The sequence below is a fragment of the Thamnophis sirtalis genome, unplaced genomic scaffold (assembly GCF_051295495.1).
Source record: "Thamnophis sirtalis isolate CommonGarterSnake01/CBP01778 unplaced genomic scaffold, rThaSir2_p1.2 scaffold_15, whole genome shotgun sequence".
Classification (NCBI taxonomy): Eukaryota; Metazoa; Chordata; class Lepidosauria; order Squamata; family Natricidae; genus Thamnophis; species Thamnophis sirtalis.
In genome coordinates, this window is record NW_028261395.1 from 39,214,239 (window position 1) to 39,234,348 (window position 20,110).

At 47.6% G+C, this 20,110-nt stretch overlaps 1 protein-coding gene across 1 annotated transcript in view; it reads right to left on the reverse strand.

Moving 5' to 3' along the window:
- LOC106543335 (msx2-interacting protein) overlaps positions 1 to 12,811 on the reverse strand; it is a 40,354-nt gene extending 27,543 nt beyond the window's left edge. Inside the window, exons 1-4 of the mRNA XM_087702360.1 lie at positions 12,287 to 12,811; positions 6,030 to 6,494; positions 2,181 to 2,657; positions 1,466 to 1,614 (exon numbers count right to left, since the gene is read on the reverse strand). Coding sequence (XP_087558486.1) covers positions 1,466 to 1,614; positions 2,181 to 2,657; positions 6,030 to 6,494; positions 12,287 to 12,369 — 1,174 coding nt within the window. The 5' untranslated portion in view covers positions 12,370 to 12,811. The remainder of the gene's footprint in view (positions 1 to 1,465; positions 1,615 to 2,180; positions 2,658 to 6,029; positions 6,495 to 12,286) is intronic.
- Between the last annotated feature and the right edge of the window lie 7,299 nt (positions 12,812 to 20,110).

Sequence of the window (20,110 nt, forward strand, 5' to 3'; positions counted from 1 at the left end):
TTTCACAAGGGTCACCTAAGACCATCCACCTCCAACAGTGTCAGCGATGCTCAGGAGCGTGTCCTGAAGCAGCAGGTGCATGAAGAGCACCAGGTGGTGAAGCAGCCTCCTCCCGGCTCCGGGCATAACCACACCAGGGAAAGGCCAAGGCACTGAAGTGGGAGAGAGACGGGTTTTTATGGGTGGTGGATCAATCTTGGCTCTGACGACGTCAGAAGCGAGCGTGGTCATCAGTGCTGCTTCAGCCCAGCCGCCTGTACAGGGGCTCAAAGGCACCCGGAGAGCAGGAGACCGGCGGGGCATCGGGCCACCCGCTTCAGCCAGCTCTCGCCCAGGCAAGCGCATGTCGGGATTCAAGCCTTTGCCGCCCCCGCTGCCGGTCCTGTCCTGTGAGCTAAACTGAGCTCAGAGGCTTTTTGGTCCCAGGTAAGGGCCGGCAGGAGAGGCCAAGCCCCACCCACCCATTCCTTCCATCCCGAGGAATTCCACTTGGGACAGAAGCACAGTTCGATGTAACTTAAGCCTCTGTTTAAAATCCCATTAAAGGGCAATTTCTTAATCTGTGTTAAATCGATTGCTCTCATGAATTAACCGCTACGTGCTCCCATGCCTGGTGTAATGAGAAGAAAGAAAGAAAGAAAGAAAGAAAGAAAGAAAGAAAGAAAGAAAGAAAGAAAGAAAGAAAGAAAGAAAGAAAGAAAGAAAGAAAAGGAGGGAGGGATGGAAGGAAAGAAAAAGAAGAAAAGGGAGGAATGAAAAGAAAGAGAAAGAGAAAAGGGAGGGAGGAATGGAAGGAAAGAAAGAAAGAAAACTGGGTGGGTGGGTGAGGGGAATGGAATGTAAAAAAAGTAAACTTAATAAAGCGAACTGCTGCTGGAGGCAAGCAGGGAGGTCGTTTTATCCTGGAAAATCCCAGCCTGGCTGATTTTCTCCCAAACCAAGATTGGTAGATTAATCACTATGCTTTCATTATGTTCAATTTGTAATAATGAAAATACATTCTGCATATCAGATATTTACATTATGATTCATAACGGTAGCAAAATTAGAGTTATGAAGTAGCAACGAAAATAATTTTATGGTTGGGGGTCACCACAACATGAGGAACTGTGTTTAAGGGTCGCAGCATTGGGAAGGTTGAGAACCACTGTCTTATTATTTTTTGAGGTGCAGAAGGTGGCGAGCGTGGTCATCTCATGGCTGCTGTTGCCTTGCAATATTTTCGGGGAGGGCTTATTTCAGCGCATGCGCTCAAAAGCCCAATTGGGCTTATTATCCGGGGAGGACTTATTTTCGGGGAAACAGGGTATTTTCAAAATGTAGGTCAGAGGAACCAATAATGTAATTATAAAGAGGTCGTGTCTCATTCAACTGGCTTTACATGTTCTGGCAGAGTGTTCTCGTCAGCCTCGGCATGGCTGGGTGGAGTGGCCTCTGCGGTGCAGGGAGGCTGCGTGGGACTTGCCTGTAGAACGCACAGGAAGATTCTGGACCTTAATCCCAAAACTTTTACGGGGTTCATCTTTCTCCAGAGGTGGAAGCAATTGGGAGGTGGGGGCTGGAACAGCCGTCGACTGAACCGAACGGGCTGAGGATTCGTCACTAGAGTCGCTGCTACAGGCAAAAAAAAACAAAAAACAAAAAATGAGACCATGAGAAACGCAGTTAGAACAATTATGGCGAGGTTCCAAAGAGACAAGCAAGACATCAGGCTCGGCTTCTTCTCCAATCCCATATATTGCTATGCGTCACCTTCAAGGAAGCACGAAGGGGTAGGGTACAAGTGGGAAAGGATTTTAGGGCAAATCATAATCCAAAATCTCTTTTTTAACTCTTCGGTGGAGGGAAATAAATCTTCCATTTTAATAGCAATAGCACTGAGACATATACCACTTCACAGTGATTCACAGCCTTCTTTAAGTGGTCTACAGAGTCAGCCTCTTGCCCCCAACAATTGGGATCCTCATTTGACTGACCTGGGAAGGATGGAAGGCTGAGTCAACCTCAACTCAAGGCCATAAACAAAAGATGCCGTTAATAAAGAAGAAAGAGGGATAGTCCAGGCAGTTAAGCCAGTGCTGAATGAAAATGCAGAAAACTCTATCCCCAATCAATCTTCCGGGATCAATACCGGGACTCAAAGCAAAAGACACCCCACGCCTGCAGAGGGGGGATGATACCTGTCCCTGCTGGTATTGCTGCTGCTTCTGATTGGATCGCTGCTCGAAGACCGGCTCCTAGAACCGCTTCTGCTGGGCGATCGAGTGGATCTGGATGCTTGGCTCGCCAGCCTCTGGGGAGACTGTGTCCTGGACTGGGAGGAATGGGGGGACCGGCTCCTGCTGTGCTGGTAACTCCTTTCTGGCCTTCTACCTCGGACCTCCCTGGTGAGGTCATCCCGGTAGATATCCCTGTGTACCACGCTGGGCAACGTAAACTGCTCCCGAGCCCGAGGTTCGTAATGATGGTCATGAGCATCAAAGCGGCTCAGGTTACGACCCCGAGAACTGTAATAGAGTCCGTGTTGCAAAGTCCGTTCCCGAGGATCCCGGTAATAATCCTGGTCGTAATGTCTTGTGCGATCAAATCCTCCTGTCCCCCGTTCATGGTGTCCATAGGCACTAGACTCATAAGCACGCTCCCTGTTATCTGAAGCCCTGCATTTAGGAGGGGAAAAACAAAGCATGTCAAATCAGAGAAGGAGAACAATGACACAACAACATGCAAGCACTTAATGCAGGGTTGGCTGTTACTGCAAGTCATCAAATAATTCCAGTATTTTCTGAATAACTTTCCTCCTGCATTGGTGTTTGGTGTTTTCTCGTTTTTCCAATTTTTTGCAAATATAATTCTAGCCACTGTTAACACATTTACAATCAGATATTTCAATTCTTTACTATATATTTCTGGTAAAATCCCCAATAAGAATATCTCTTGTTTGAATTCTATGGTTTTCTATCATTTTTTCCAACCATGTGTGAAAATATATAATTATACACACACACACACACACACACAGACACACAGAAAAAAAGAAAAAAGTTCCTTCATTTTCCAGCACTTTAAAGCAACAGGACATGAAACTAATTTTGAAGGAACCAAATTAATCTCCAAAACAGAACACTTCAACCAGAGAATAATTATGGAATCCATCGAAATAGAGAAATACTCCCACAACATGAATAAACGTGACCATGCCTCCCGCCTACCAGACATCTGGAAACCAGCGCTAGTCAACAAACGAACCCCATCCACCACCCAGGTCATTACAACACAAAAGAACAACGGACACACAGCCAGCACCTCAGCCACACAGGATGATACGAAACAGCCGACCAATCTACAAACATCAACTCCATCTACCAATCAGGATGCAACTACACAGCCAATCAACCCACAAAGCCAGCACTCCATACACACCCCACCAAGATTCATAGAAAGACAACAGCTCCAACCATGCCTTTTACACACACACACACAAACACATATATCCAAAAGAAAGCAGAAAAGAAATATACCTTCTTTAAAAGAAAAAGAGGGGAAAAACCCCCAGACTTCTCCAAAAAAACTCAATCCAATTAATAATAGCTTAGTGAGGGGGAAGTAGAGAAGTAACACTAATGAAAAAAAGAAAGAGTAAAGGGAAAAAAAGAGAGAAGAGAGAGAAAAGAGAGAGAGAAAAGAGAGGAAAAAAGAGAACACTGCCACTATATAGAATCCAAGGCTTTTTTGTTAAATTCCAAACAAAGTTAACAATTCTCTTTTCAAGGCCCCTGCAATATTCTTTCTTTCAACTCCAAGCTTTCTTTTAACTCGACTCCAACCACTGATAGTTACCCAGAGGAGCACCTGTATAAACAATCTTCCGTGCCCATCCCACTATCATTTTCAATAAACAAGCTCAGAGTCCTTAAAATATAACACCAGCTCTTACTTTGTTCAAGATTATCAAATGCTCAAAGAAAAGGAAAACAATGTTTCGAAGCCTCTAGATGCCAGTGTTACTTATCTTCTTCTACTTTCACTTCCCTCCTTATATTCCAAACTAAAGGAAAAAAGAATTTTAAAAAAAAGATACAATAAGGCAACGATGGCAATGCCAAAAGCAGAGGGAGCACAGGGGGGTCGTGCGCTGGCGTGCTACACCCATGCTATACCCGTGACCCCACATGTTTTTTGCCCTCCGGAGGCTTCAGGGAAGAGAGAAAGCAAGAGAGAGAAAGAGGGGAGGGAGATGGGGGGATGTATGCATGTATATATTTGGAGACAAATCAAATCAAATGTAAATGCAAGCAAGAAATACAGAATTTGGCTCAGATCACTAGAGTCAATCCTGCTGCCTGGAAAGCAAGTTCTTTGGAACAAGAATCATACGGTGCTCAGCACAGCTATTTCGACTTGGCATGGGGTTGCTGTGGCCACTTGTGACTGATCTTCAGCTCAGACTTACTCCACATTATCCCAGAAGAACTTCATGCTGAGGGATACACTTCTTGCCATCGTTAATATTCTCCCGCCGTCAGGGAAGTGAGATCAAATTAAGCTCCTCAATACAGGGGCAGCATCCTGATGCCCAGGTTTCCAAAATCCCTCTGCTCCCTTCCATTCAAATAAGTACACCTGGCAACTTTCCCCCTATTTACACCCACTCCCTGAGTTTTCCACTCCCAAGAGAGACACAGGGAGGGAGGCGGAGAGGGGGTGATTGCATGGGGCACCTTGTTTTGCACGCCCAGCTAGTCAACTCCCCCGGCCCTGCCAGCTTCTTTAGTGTGCGGTGGCTGTGTGTGTGTGAGAGAGAGTCTTGCCAAAGAAACTGCTGCTGCTTCTACCTGTATTACTACTACCGTGTTTCCCCGAAAATACAACCTGTACTGAAACTAATGCCTTGCCACATTTTTCAGATGGGCAAAAATATAAGCCCACCCCCCCAAAATAAGCCCCCTGGACAACCCCCCCTCCAGCCAGGCAGAGCACTGTTCACCGACCTAGCGGTATTCCGAAAGCACCAAGCTGCAGGAGCCGGGGGTGGAAGGTGCTCACGTTGCTTGGCGCCTTTGGGATACAGCTAGGTTGGGGAGTGGCATTCTGCCTGGCTGGAGGGGGGAGTTGTCAGGCGGCTGCTGCCTTGCGAGTGCGCTCCCGAAGAACCGGGCACAGCCTCAGGGGCAAAGCAGCCATGAGGTGACCACACTCACGAGCAGCCGCCCAGCAAACCCCCTCTCCAGCCAGGCAGAGCGCCATTCACTGACCTAGGGGGTATCCCTAAGGCGCCAAGCCACGTGGCGCTCTGCCCACCCCCCAGCTCCTGCGGCTTGGCACATTATGGATACCCCCTAGGTCAGTGCATGGAGCTCTGCCCGGCTGGAGAGGGGGGTTGTGTGAACACCTGTTCCACCCCGCGCAAGAATGCCTCCCAGCCTCACCATGCTCTGACCCAGCTCTCCCTGCAGGGTGCCGCCACCGCCACGCTCCAAGTATAACTTATTCTCCAGCTTCCAAATTCCAAAACTCAACTGCCGAGTCTTCCAGCAGTGGCCACTCTAGGAGTGCACTCTATGGTTGTGGGCTGGCTGCTGGAAGACTCTCTGTCCAGACAGGTGTACTTATTTGAATGGAAGGGAGCAGAGGGATTTCGGAAACCTGGGGCATCACAACGCTGCCGCTGCATTGAGGAAATTAACTTGATCTCACCTCCCTGACGGCGGGAGAATATTAACAATGGCAAGCAGTGGACCTCCCAGCATGACGTTCTTCTGGGATAACGCGGGGTAAGAATCTTCCACCCTAGAGTGGCTCAAAAGGGATCTATTTTGCAGATGGGGCTTTTGTCTCCTTGGAGGCAGCCCGCCCAATGCTCCTGCCTCCACCCTGGTGGGGGTGGGGGGGAATGGAGGCAGGGGCAGACCAGGAGATGGTGCTGGTCTGTTTCAGGAGGACGAGCAGAGAAAAGCACAACATATGCAGCTGGGATCAATACTGGGATCCAAAGCAAAAGACGCCCCATGCCTGCAGAGGGACAACGATACCTGTCGTTGCTGTTTCTGATTGAATTGCTGCTCGAAGACCGGCTCCTAGAACCGCTTCCGCTGGGCGATCGAGTGGATCTGGACGCTTGGCTCGGCAGCCTCTGGGGAGACTGTGTCCTGGACTGGAAGGAATGGGGTGACCGGCTCCTGCTGTGCTGGTAACTCCTTTCCGACCTTCTACCTCGGACCTCCCTGGTGAGGTCATCCCGGTAGATATCCCTGTGTACCACACTGGGCAATGTAAACTGCTCCCGAGCCCGAGGTTCGTAACGAGGGTCATGAGCATCAAAGCGGCTCGGGCTGCGACTCCGAGAACTGTAATAGAGTCCGTGTTGCAAAGTCCGTTCCCGAGGATCCCGGTAATAATCCTGGTCGTAATGTCTCGTGCGATCAAATCCTCCTGTCCCCCGTTCATGGTGTCCATAGGCACTAGGCTCATAAGCACGCTCCCTGTTATCTGAAGCCCTGCATTTAGGAGGGGAAAAACAAAGCATGTCAAATCAGAGAAGGAGAACAATGACTCAACAACATGCAAGCATTTAATGCAGGGTTGGCTGTTACTGCAAGTCATCAAAAGGCCAACAATGATCTATTTAGCAGACTGAATGAGCTTGGTCCTTTTACGTGCACGTAAGATAGGTCTGGCACTGACTCTGCTTCACTGCTTAAACAGAGCCAGCTTGATGCCTCCTTGCTAGATTTCTACCCCATAATCCCTGCCTCGCAGCACAATGGCTAGGGATCATGGGAGAAGAAGGCTAACGAACCTGAAAGGCATCCAGAACTAAGCTTCTATGGACAGAATTGTGTACCACAGTCCCCAAATGATCTTGTGCAAGATAATTTAATTTCAGCAGTTCTATTTATCTATTTCTGGGATGAAACACAACTATTTAATGTGTTTCATTCTATGACTATCCTAGAATCCTGTTGTTAAGGTGTTGGCATTAGCCACAAAATTGTAGAAAAAAAAGCAATTTATTTTTAAAAGCTCACTTGAAATCTAAGAGTCCTAGGACAATGTATCACCTTAGCTAAAGTCAAATCTCTGCTTATCTTTGTAATAATGAAGTCAAGATACAGCCAACTAAAAGTCACAGGTATTAAGCTCCGAAAACAAGATAAACAATGTTTCTGTGTGCTGGTGAGAGTGGTATTTTTAAAAATCGCTTCAGACAATAACAGGATGGGATATTTTAATAGTCAATAAAACAAATTGTGGCCATTTCTGTATTTTACATACAGAATTATGTTTACCATAAAACTATGTCGTCAATTATGTACTATGTAGAATTTAAAAAAGAAAGTTATGTTGCTAAGACAACTAAGAGCCTTGGTGACCTGCCTTGGCCACGAAAAGGCCTACAATAATTTAGTGCTTTAATTTAGAGGGGTCACTGAATGGCCCGTTTTGTAGTACACAACTAGGAAAATAGACGAAATAATTCAGAACAAACATGCGCAGATTAAGCAATAAAGCCAGCGCTTGTATTAGTTACAAAAGTTTCCTACAACCATTCAAGGAAGGAGGAATTCAAATCATTCCCCCTTTTACTTCCAACCACCTTCCTTGAAAAGTAATTAGCAGGGACTGCAGTTCTCGGTTAACTCATCCTTCTCTTGACTGTCAGGTCAAAACGCATGGACCTGCCTTCTCCTCCCCACCTCCAAAAGTGAATTAGGTTCTCCTCCCTTTCCACTTTATGCTCCTGCTATAACCATAGTGCAAGCCTTAGGCCACTTGTCCCCCCCCATAGGGAGGAGGAGGAGGCGGCCCTGAGTGCAGGTTAAGGTTTTTGTCTGCAGTCTTGCTTTTCCAGCAAGTCAGAGCTGCCTCACAAAAGAGCAAAACAAAAAAACCCCTATAAGGCAGGCGTTTTAGTAGGTGTCACAAACATTTGCAGCTCCATGCAAATAAGACCACATATTGTCTCAGTGTGTATAAATATTTAAATATTTCTCTCGCCCTCGCCTTTTGAAACAACACTCAACACACACCCTGCAAAAATGATATCAGGGAAAGCTGATACAATAAAGTAACAAAAAAAAGAGAGCAAGATTTCTAGAAAACTTAAGATATAGGGATGAACGAAGGCCTTGCCCCAGGCTAGCAGACATCCTCTTGTCCAACTTTGTAACCATCCAGCAGAGTTCAATTTTCTGTGACGTATCCATAAGCTGAGTGACACCATTGTCTTTAAAGCTAAAGTGCCTTTAACTGTACGTGAGCTTTTGGCAGAGACTACGGTAAGTAAGTAATCCACTCCCCTGGCCCACTGGGACCTTGGCTCGAACCATCCCACAAATCTGAGGTAGTAGCCATTATTCCAGCACCTCAAACGGATGGTCTGTAATTTCCAAAACTGAGCAGCATCCATCTCGTTCTGTTTGCCCTGAGGATAGTAATCCCAAGGTACATGGAAAGTGATGTGGATCCAAGAGGGGAAAGAAACATCAACAGCAGCCTTCTCCTGTCTTTGTTTTGTATGTATTCCCAGGGCTAAAGACTGTAGCAGCCAAGACGAGACAGCATTTTTATAAAGCCTGCTAGAAATTTTTTTGATACCAATCCAATTTTATGCATAGGCTACATAAACCAGCACAACCCTGAAAAAAACTAAGCGCGAAGCTTTGCCAAGGGATTGTGTAGGTCCTATAATGCTGAAGATACTCCATATCTGGGCTTGGGAGACCCAAGGGCAGCGATGTGGAGCCAGAATCTCTCCAAATTAGGCAACAGCAGAAAGGTGTTGGCGAAAGGGTTGCCAGGTTGTCATTTCCAAAGCAGATGGCTCGACACTCATTGATCCATACCAGAATGTTCGAGGGTAGTGTGTGAGGATTTGCTTTAGATCACTCACTCCTATGACAAGCCACTGAAATAAGCATAAAGGCTGCTATCAAAGGAGGCAAAGGACAAACTGCATCACTGGCTAACCCCCCCTCCCAAATGCTAAGTATTGGAAGGCAGCATTTAGAAAGAGTCATCTCTATGGTCTGCACCCCACCCACCCCCATTGCCATGTGTGCTTCTACCCCAGCCCCACCCGTTGGGTCTTTCCCAATCCGCTGCTGTGCTAGAAGTGGCCATTGGGAGGGGAGCTGTGTTGCTTCATGCAAACCAATCTGGAGGGGAGGGGAAAGACTGGCAGTGCTGCAGCAGCCTGCGGAATCAATGCCCAACAAGAAAAGGATCCCTGTGAAAAGCTTCTGGAGGGAGGGGAGGGGCTAAGGAACTAGGCATATGGCTTTGGGGGGGGGGGGAGTTTCAGTAGCCGCTTCACGTTGGTCCAGAAAGCGGAAGGCTGAGAAAGACGGGCGCCCACATGAAATGTGCCCTCCCCCTCTCTGCCTTTCCAAGAAGGAAGGCCGCTCTGTCCCAACCGCCAGCACAGAGAGCAAACAGGGCAGAAGAGGGAGGGGGCCAACCCATGGGCTCTAAAGGTCCTGACGCACAGGCGGCTTCTTCGCTGGGAGGTTTTTCTAAAAGGCTTCCTGCTTGCATAATCCATACCAATCAATACATAACCTCTTGCAGCATGGGGACAGGTCGGTTTTGCTTCCCAACAGCACTAGAGTAGAATCTTTCTCCCAGAGGAATCCCGGGTGCTGCCTGGTCTATGCATTAAGGGCTACACCTTCAGTTTCCAGGCACATTTTTAATACTCCAAGGGACTTCAGACTGTTTTTTCTTAATGTCTCAGTCACAATGGCCACAATTCCTCAGGCTACACTAAAATTGTTCACCAGGACCATTCCTGATTTAAGCATGATACTTTCATTCCCGTGGGGGCCGGAGGGTCAAGGCCCCAATGTGAGCCTCCCTCCCTCCCTTCTATACGTGCACCAGAGAAAAAAACTGCACATAGTGATATGAAGGAAGCAGGAAGATAATTCTGGCACTTGTAACATCATCTAAATTGGACATGGATAGATATTTTAATGTTGGTCACACACACACACAAAACCATTCCTGCAACTTTCCTCCTTGTCTACGGGAAGGGGATAGAAATACACAAGGAGAAGGAGCTCATTATAAGTGAGGGAAAATTCAAATGCATCTAAAGTTCACCCCAGAAGATGGTAAAGTTAGGATGTGCCGCTGAAAGGCCTAAAAAGGGTGGCTTTAGGAGACCTCGATATTGCGATAAACCCTCGGAGAGGCATGTTGTTCTCCCCTCTCCAGCAAAGGGAGGATCAAGGAAGTTTTCTTCTTTTTACAAAGCTGGGGCTGCCAAATGATGAAGCAGGCTCTCTGTTGCAAATCACAGCAAGTACTACGAAACTCCCTCCCTCTCCCTCTCTCTCTGTCTGTACGTACATGCATGCCTTCCTCAGATACCAATTCAAACACACAACAAACAACAACAAAAAACACCAAGGAAAACCGGCTAGGAAAGTACCTCCTCAACTCCCACGCAAGACTGTTTTCCCATCTACTAGGTAATAAGACCAGAATAGAAATCCACTTCCGATTTTGCAACCTCCGTGCCCCAACTCTGAATTATTTGAAGAGGGGAGGAGTAATAGGAACCATCAATTCTAACGTAACATTAAAAGACACCTTTGGCACAAAATGAAAATGTATCCTGACCATCAACAAACAAGCTTCTATTTAAGAATAGAGAGTAATTTCACTATCTCTTTCCCCAGATTCATCAGTCAAGCTTGTTCCCCCATGAGGTAACCGTGCAAGTCTATTTTTCCCATGATGACTCATTAGGTACGCTCCATAATCTTCCTAAACAGTAGGAAGAAAATTACAAGAAAACTTGCAATCCTCTTAAGTCTTTCACTGAAAATAACTTATCTGACCCAGATAGGGACCAAGAATGATGCACATCAGTTTTCCTTCACAATGCCATAATAGGCAAGACCAGAAATAATTATCTAAGACAGAGGTTTTTGCAACTGTTATCTAGAATGTGTCCATCACTATTAACAAGCCATCCCATGTAGCACCACGGTAGTGCTATTCAGCTACATGTATTTGGTCCAAAAGGATTCTCACCGGGGGAATTTAAAATGCCAAAAGCCAGAAGAACAAAAAATTTCCTGAATGCAAATAAGAAGACTAAGCTACAGTTCAGTTATTAGGCCATCCCGGAAATGTTCCACAGCAACAGAACAAAAGGAAGTTGGATTTAAAAGGATTTCAGTGTCCTAGTCATTCAAAGCGGTGCCTAAATATCCACGTTCCAGTTATTTCTTCCATAATTCCTTAAGAATAAGAAAACAAAGAGTCTCAAAATTGCCACCTCACGTGGGAAAAAAAAAATAAAAAAAATCCAAGGAGTCAGTAGTCCAGGATCAGAGTGTGGAAAGAAAAAACAAAAATAAGATTTTTTTTAAAATTTAGCACGGTAAAAGTGGTTTCCATGACAATACACTCTTTGAAAATCCCAGTCCACGAGATGAAGGCCATTGGTGCAGCATCTTTGCTCTGCCCATCATCTCTCCATCTGGCAAGAGCTGAAAGGCTGCACCTTATGGAAGGTTTTTTTTTTGGTCCACGCTTCTAAAATGCTGGATGCAGAAAGGAGCCCAGCAGCCTTTTTCTCAAGAACAAAGCAGCCAGCAGCATCGCTCCTGTTGGGGCAGTCGATTTGGGGTGGGGTGGGGGCGGACTGCAGAAGTCTGCCAGATGCTCCCAATGACAGGTTGTCCAGACTGATGACTCTTCTTGGCCAGGCTCCCCGAGAGGTCTTCTTAAATCCTCGATCACAGGATCCCAGAAGCACCATCCAGACACACACAGCAGCCTCTTCCTCCAAAGAGGCTCTCCACCTTTACCTTTCGCACCTGTTTCGGAATTGCCCCTCGGAAAGGGGGACGGCCATTGGCATCCCCTCCCTAAAGGGCCAAACACGGGGTCCCTTTTTCCAAGCCCGGTCCAAACAACGGCTCCCTGTTGCGGCCATCCCCCATCTTTCCCCCCATTAGAAAAAGCCAGTGGCTCAAGAGGGTTGTGAGTTCGATCCTAGGTAGCGGGAGATGTAGGTCTCCTGGTTGGGCAGGGGATTGGAGTAGATGACCTGCAAGGTCCCTTCCACCTCTGTTAATCTGTCACAATCAAGAGGTTGTGAGTTCGATCCTATGTAGAGGCAGATGTAGGGTCTCTCCTGCTGGGGGGGGGGGTTGGACTAGATGATCTGCAAGGTCCCTTCCAACTCTGTTAATCTGTTAATCTCTGCCTCCTAGGACTTGTCCCTATTCCCCCACTTCTCCCACCCACCCACCCCGGCGGCCCCGCTCACCGCTTGAAGTGCTTGATGATCTTCTCCTCGCGGACGTTCTCCGGCAGGTTGCCTACCCAGAGATGCCTGTTCTCCCGGACCATGTTGCTGCCCCCGGGACACGGGGATCCTGGCGCCGTCCGCCTGCCGCCGCTTCGCTTCGGCTCAGCGTCGCGAGTGGGAACCGCCACGCCTCCGCCGTCGTCGCACCCGTCCCGCTCTTCCTTCACCGCCTCCTCCTCCTCCTCCTCCTCCTGCGGCGCCGTTTGGACCCACCATCCCACCAGGCCCCGCCGCCGCCGCCTCCTACGTCGCCGCGCCACCACTCCCGTGCCACTTGGCCCCTCGCCGCCGCCTCCTGCTGTCGCTACTCCGGGCGGCAGTGATATTGAAGAGACCGGAGCCGGCGCCGCCTTAACCGTCGTCCACGTGTGCGCGTTCTGCTTGCCGGCGGCGCTATTGCTGCTTCAGCCCAATTTCTCCTCAGCAGCCGCAGTACCGCCCCACACGGCCCCGCTCTCCGCCTCCGCTCGGCCGCCCGTAGTGCGCCTGCGCGCTCGGCCGCTGCCGTAGCCAATCCGCCGCCTCGCGCCCCAGGGCGCGCCGCCTAGTGGGCGACGGGAAGCACACGGCGGGCCGCGGGAAGAGGGAGGGGTGAGGGAGGCGAAGGGGAACAGCGTGCGCAAGCGCTCTGGAGACTTCTTTTTTCTACCCGGGGAACAGGAGAGAGCCTGCTCCAAGCGAGGATGGGGGACCCGTGAGAGAAGCATGTCCTCGATATACGCCTCTCGGCGGCAAACGCGCACGCGCAGCGGGCATTCTGTGGAGGGAGGGGTTTCATCTGCGCATGCGCGCTCTGTGGCCTTGCCGCAGCTTCTCCTCAGCGGCAGACGGGGCGTTTTAGTGGGTGTAGTTCACAAGGCATACTCGCGTGTGTACGGGATCCGCGTCTTCAGTTATTACGACCTTTCTCGGGACACAGCTCCGGCCCGATTTGAGGAGCCCCGACCTCCTCCCGACCTTAGCGGGCCCGGGCGCTCACTACAACTCCCATGCTCCCCAGCCCACTCCCCGGTGCTCTTCTCGGACTGCTTCTGCGACTCACTCTCGGACCTAACAGGCCCAAGGAAGGCCCGGGCGACCCTTCCTCGGAGGGAAATCGGGAGAGTGTGGAGCACGCGGGACCGACGACCGGCTTCGTTCTTGGGGACGGCCGCCATTTTGTCGCACCTCCCTGGCCGAGCGGCCATTTTGTGACACCGGGGCGCCGCGGCTGCCCTCCCTTGCGCGACCAGCAGGGCCACTATGCAACCCCCCCCCCCCGTCCCTATCGCCGTGGGGCTCCGTTTAATCGGGGGGCTCTGGTCCGCCCCCCCCGGCAGCTTGCATCGCCCACCCAACCTTTGCAGCCGCCCCCTCCCCCAGCAAGAGGGGCGGCTTCGTCACGACACACAACACCCCACCCCACCCCCGGCGAAAAGGCCGTTCCGCAGATGTCGGACTGAGGTTTCGGTGCCGGATCGTCTTTTCAAGCTTTTTATTATAATTTCCGATTGCTTATTGCAATCTTTACCCTGGCGAGGTGGCTAAGGCACTGAACTTGTCCATCAGAAAGGTCGTTGGTTCGAATCCCTAGTACAGGTCTGCGTGACCGCGGGGGTGGGGGAGTTGGACTAGATGACCTCCAAGGTACCTTCCAATTCTTGTTACTGTTTTAAAGTGTTGCACGGCTCCTGGATTTCCGTTTGCTGGCTCTGGACATTGAACAGGTCAAGCAAGATGCCCTCTGCCAGCCTCCCCTGAATCAAGGGGTCCTCCACGGAGACTGCCACATCTGGAAAACACGCATGGAGATAAGTCACACATACAAACACACAGAAGGGCACCAAGACTGGCAGGGTGGGGAAGTTGACCCCCGCGGCCAGGTGCTGCATTTCTCCGGCGGCCGGGGATAGCAGAAATGGCTTTTAACGTCTATGAAAACATTTTGCTTACAATCCTAAATTGTATTAACAGAGGGATACAATCAAGATCAAGGGAGGTACTAACACCACTTTATAAAGCCCTAGTAAGGCCACACCTAGAGTACTGCATCCAGTTTTAGTCACCACACTATAAAAAAGATCTTGAGACTCTGGAGAAAATGCAGAGAAGAGCAACCAAGATGATTAGGGGACTGGAGACTAAAACATGAAGAACGGTTGGTTGCAGGAACTGGGCATGGCTAGTCTAGTGAAGAGAAGGACCAAGGGAGGCAGGATAGCAATCATCCAATATTTTGAGGAGCTACCACAGAGAGGAGGGGGATCAAGCTATTTTCCAAGGCCAGACAAGGAACAATGGATGGAAATTGATTAAGGAGAGAGACAATCTGGAAATAAGGAGGAACTTTATGACAGAGAGAGCAATTAACCCATGGAACAGAAGTTTCCTTCGGACGTTGTGGGAGCTTCATTGCTGGAGGCTTTCAAGAAGAGACTGGACTGCCATCTGTTAGAAATGGTGTAGCGTCTCCTGCTTGAGTAGTGGGTTGGACTACGTACATGACCTACAAGGTCCATTCCAACTCTTGTTAATCTGTTAAATCTGCTTCATCTAAGAAGCTTCTTCAGCAATTCAGCTTCAGGATGAGAAGTGAAACGTTTTCAAGGGGGAGTGGATGGACCTCAAGAAAGTCCATTGGCCTTTTGAAAAGTTTTAATGGAAGATGATATGTTCAAGTTTATAAAAAAATTATAAAAGAAAAGCACCTTTGGCACCAATGGCTTTAAGCAACTGTCCTGTGCCTGCTGGCTCCTGATTGGTTTTATGATGAAGTCTGCAGGGCATCAGGTTCTTGTCGGAGGAGTGCAGCCTGGCCTTGGAGAGAGTGGGTGGGTGGGGGGAGGCTGCCTGGCACTTGAGTAGCAAGGAAGGGGGCTCCTAGGACTGAAGTATCCCAGGGAGCCCCAAAGGAGCACATATCTCTCCCCCTCCAGCTGTGGCCCTAGGCAGGGGCACCACACAGACAAATGGGAAGCAGTCAGCAAGCTGCCTCATCTTGCGCAGAGGGGTGGGGTGCGTGGGTGGTAATGACAGCCAGCTAAAATGGGGAGCCAGTTTGGAGACCCTTTTCCCTTTATTGGCACTCTTAACTCTTGGCCTTCCTGGCCAAGGACTGACGAAAGCAAAGGGAAAGGCTTAAGCCAGGGATTAGCAACCTGCGGCTCTGCAGCCGCATGTGGCTCTTTCAACCCTCTGCTGCGGCTCCCTGTTGGTCAAAATAGGCGTCACAACCGCCAATGTGCGACACCCACTGTCACGCAATTTATTAAGCTTTTTGACCCTTGGTAGGCCGATATATGCAGTTTTATCTTCATTTTACATGTCAAAAGAGTTTTGTGGCTCTGGGAAACGGGTCCAAATGGCTCTTGGAGTGTTTAAAGTTGCCACCTCCTGGCTTAAGCAGTTGCCCAAGAATCAAAAGAAAGAGCCCCCAACCTCTCTGAGACAATGAGCTTCCACAAGGAGCCCGTCTCCATCCTTCAAGGGGGCAGAGCTCCTACCCACTCCTCAGTCTTTTAACTCACGCTTGGCTAGCAGCAGTTGTGCCCACATCTTTCTGACTTGGGGTGGGGGGGGGACCAAGTTTCAGAGCTGCGCTGCCCCCTAGTGGAGGAGACAGATTCTAACTGGAGAAGTCCACTGAAAACCAGTGGGTTGCTTCTGCCCAGGCATTCCACCTGCCAGGCTTTTTCTCTGATCTCCTGGCTGCTGGGCATGACTCAGAGAAGGGCTTCTTTGGGGCAGGGAGAGCAGGATTAGAGGCTGCAGGATTAGAGCACTCTCGGCTCCCTCCCTCCCAACCATGGAGCACTTGAATGGCCCACAACTGCGGAGATGCTACCTGGCAATTTGTGGTATGGGGTTGCTCCCTCTCCAGATCCCCTGTGTTGGCTTAGGTCATGAAGTCTCAAAGGCCTTGTGGCCGGTTCTTCTCGCTTATTTCATTTTAAAAAGCCAGGCAAAGTGTCTTCTGGATAGCATGATTAAAAGGAAGGGTATTGCCAGGTGGCCTTTATGTTACATTAAAAGTCAAGCCTTTGTTTTAATCCAGCGGCCTGCTTCTCTTGCTCTCCCCGTAAGGCAGGGGTGTCCAATCTTGGGAACTTTAAGACAGCAGGGCAGTCTGGGGAATTCTGGGAGTTGAAGTCCACAACTCTTAAAGTTCCCAAGTTTGGACACCCCTGCAGTAAGGAATGTCCCGAAAAGATGATTACCTGCAAGGAGGAAGGCAAGGTGACAGCTCCCGTCTGCAGATTGGGGCCCAGGGTCTCCACCCGGAGGGCATCGGACTGCAGAGACCCCAGGGAAGCCTCAACGGGCTGAGGAGGGTCAACAGGAGGCAGCAGGGTAGCGGAACCTGCAGGAAGGAAGGGGTGTAGAGGGATATGGGTTTCCAGTCTGCCTGCCATTCAGCCAGATCAGAGGTTAGCAACCTGCGACTCTGGAGCCACATGTGGCTCTTTCATACCTCTGTTGCGGCTCCCTGTCGCCGGTCGGCTGTACAGTTGATAGGGCTTTCAGTTAGGACAGGTAGAGGAAAAAGGATGCTGTGCTAGGAGGAGACTCTATAGTGGGGTGGGGGGGAACCGGACTTCTGGTCGGCTTAAGAATTTAATGGGGGGCTTCCGGTTAGGACCTGTGTGGCTCTTTTGAGTGTTAGGTTGCCAACCCGTGAATCAGACCCCCGCAGCCCTTCCGGGGCGGCACAAGGATGATGAAGATGGAAGAGAACATGCGCTTCTGCATTTTGTCCCTGAGCATCCCCACCTGAGGGAAAGGGGAAGTATGGCAGGCAAGCGGCAATTTCAGAGGGGCTGACTCTCCCTCCAATGCCCCCCCCCCATCCCAGCGGAGAAAGCTGCAAAAGGGGTCAACGGGAAACAGAAGGGAGCTTCATCCCTGGAAGCAATCTGAACTACCTGTCAATGACTACTTCAGCTTCAACCACAACAACACAAACGCACACAATAGATACAAACTCAAGGTCAACCGCTCCAAACTCGATTGCAAAAAATACGACTTCAGCAACAGAGGGGTCAATGCCTGGAATGCTCTACTTGATTCTGTGGTTTTTTCCCCAAACTCCCCAAACTTTAACCTTAGACTGTCCACCGTTGATCTCACCCCATTCCTAAGAGGACTGTAAGGGGGCGTGCATAAGCGCACCAGCGTGCCTACCGTCCCTGTCCTTATGTTCCCTTGTATTCACATTCATTTCAGGTATTCCTATATATGTCTGTACTTAATATCTGTTACCTAACTCATACTTGACCAAAATAAACAAATAAATAAAGATACAACTATAAATAATAGGGAGAATATCAACAATCAAGATTAACATAGTATCCAGGATTTTATATTTGCTCCAGACAATTCCAGTTAGATTAGGGAAAGATTATTTTGACGATTTAAGCAAAATAGTATTGAAGTATATTTGGCAGGGAAAGAAAATGAGAATAAAATTAAAATTGTTACAAGGTGCTAAAATAAGAGGAGGATTTGGTCTACCTAACTGGGAGATATTATCAGGCAACAAGTTTGATGTGTGTTAAGGAATGGATAACATTAAAAATTCTAGATTATTGACTGTAGAAGGACATGATTTGTTTTTGAGATGGCACGCTTTCTTATGGTACAAGGGAACTAAAACGCAGGGGTATTTTAGAAGACATTACATATGTGAGGCTTTGCCATTAAATTGGGAGAAGATTAAAAGGCAACATTATTTAAAAATTCCAGTCTGGTTATCAACTATATTGAAGCATTTTCATATCCAATAACGTACAAAAAGGAACAAACAGATAGATATGGTAAAATATTGAATGCAAAGGGTGAACTTAAATCTATGCAAGAGTTGAAACAGCAAGGTATAAAGATGAGCTGGTTTTCATTTGCGCAAATACATTCTAGATACTATAAAAATCTTAAAATGGAAGGTTTCCATGATAAAATGACTTGAGTTAGATTAAAATTTTGATAGGTACTGATGAAAAGGTAATTTGAAAACTATATGGATACTTATTAGAAGTTAAGCTAAGTTAAGAAGAACAAGTTAAAGAATTTATGATTGCTTGGGGGGGAAACTTTGGACATGGGATTGACTTAGAGAATTGGCAGAAATTGTGGTCTCAAAATTATAAAATGACAATGTCAACAGCATATAAAGAAAATTTGTATAAGATGTCCAGGTGAGACCTATCCCCAACGAGAATAGCAAGAATGTTCAAGAATAAATCCGAAAAGTGTTGGAAATGTCATCAGGCACTGGGTTCATATTACCATAGGTGGTGGACTTGCATCGAAGCTAAAAGATATTGGACTAAAATTCACACCTGGTTGGAAAAAAATGATGCAAAAACATTTAGACTTTAAACCAGAGATCTTTTTATTGGGAATTATACTGGAAACGTACAACAGAGAATTGAAATATTTGATTGTAAATGTGTTAACGGCAGCTAGAATTGTATTTGCTAAAAATTGGAAAAATGAGAAAATATTAATGCAGGAGGAAGTTATTCACAAAATAATGGAATGTGCTGAAATGAGTAAATTGACATTTGAAATTAAAGAACAAGAAGATAAACAATTTTATAAGACATGGGATTTATTTTATCAGTGGTTAGATTAAAAAACATGGAAATGAAAGATAGTAGAGAATGTTATCAATTCAAGAATAATAGAATGATATTGAATATAACATAAATATATATTATTATTAGATAGATTGAAGATGATGTAATGAATTGTTATAATATAAATGAACCCAATATCTAGTATATCTCATTTAAAATGAAGGAATAATAGTGATAGTCAAACAAATGAGGTCAATTGACATTTGAAATTAGAGAATAAGAAGATAAACAATTTTATAAAACATGGGATTTATTTATCAGTGGTTAGATTAAAAAACATGGAAATGAAAGACTAGAGAATGAACAATACAAGAATAATAGAATGATACAGAATATAACATAAAGATATATTATTATTGGATAGATTAAAGATGATGTAATGAATTGTTACAATATAAATGAACCCAATATCTAGTATATCTCGCTTAAAATGAAGGAATAATAGTGATAGTCAAACAAATGAGGTATAATGATAATAATGTATACAAACATTCAATTTGATATGTGATTTCATATAAATTGTAAGTGATGACTATGGAAAGGATGCACAAAAACACACTATGTAATGGAAGATGGTTTTATGTTTTATGTCTTGTTTGTCTACGTCTGTCTAAAAATAAAAAACTTTTAATAATAATAACAACAACAAAAACAACAATAATAAAAAGCTTTCAAGAAGATACCGGACTTCCACCTGTCCTGCTTGGGCAGGGGGTTGGACTAGATGACCTTCAAGGCCCCTTCCAATTCTGTTAATCTGTTAAATGGTGTAGGGTCTCCTGTTTGGGCAGTGGGTTGGACTAGATGACCTACAAGGTCCCTCCCAACTCTGTTCATCTGTCCCCCTCCTTCCCCAAGATGGGAAGGTGGGGGGGAATCCGGTCCCCCTACTGAGCCAGGGGGGCCCAGCCAACAATCCCCCTTCCTAGCTCAGCAAGTAAAGCCTCCCCAGAGGTCCAGGATGATGGGAACTGTTGCCTCTGGCTCAAGGATGCTGGGTCCACTGACCCAGCTGTCTTTTTTTTGGGGGGGGGGCATCCTGCTTGGGGGCACAGAGTGCCGAGAGGGGGCTTGCGGGGAAGGAGGGGGAAGGAAGGAGGGCGTGGCCAGTTCCAGTGATAGGCGGGGCGCGGGGAGGGCCGGGCAGGTAGAGGAAAGCGCCGCTTTT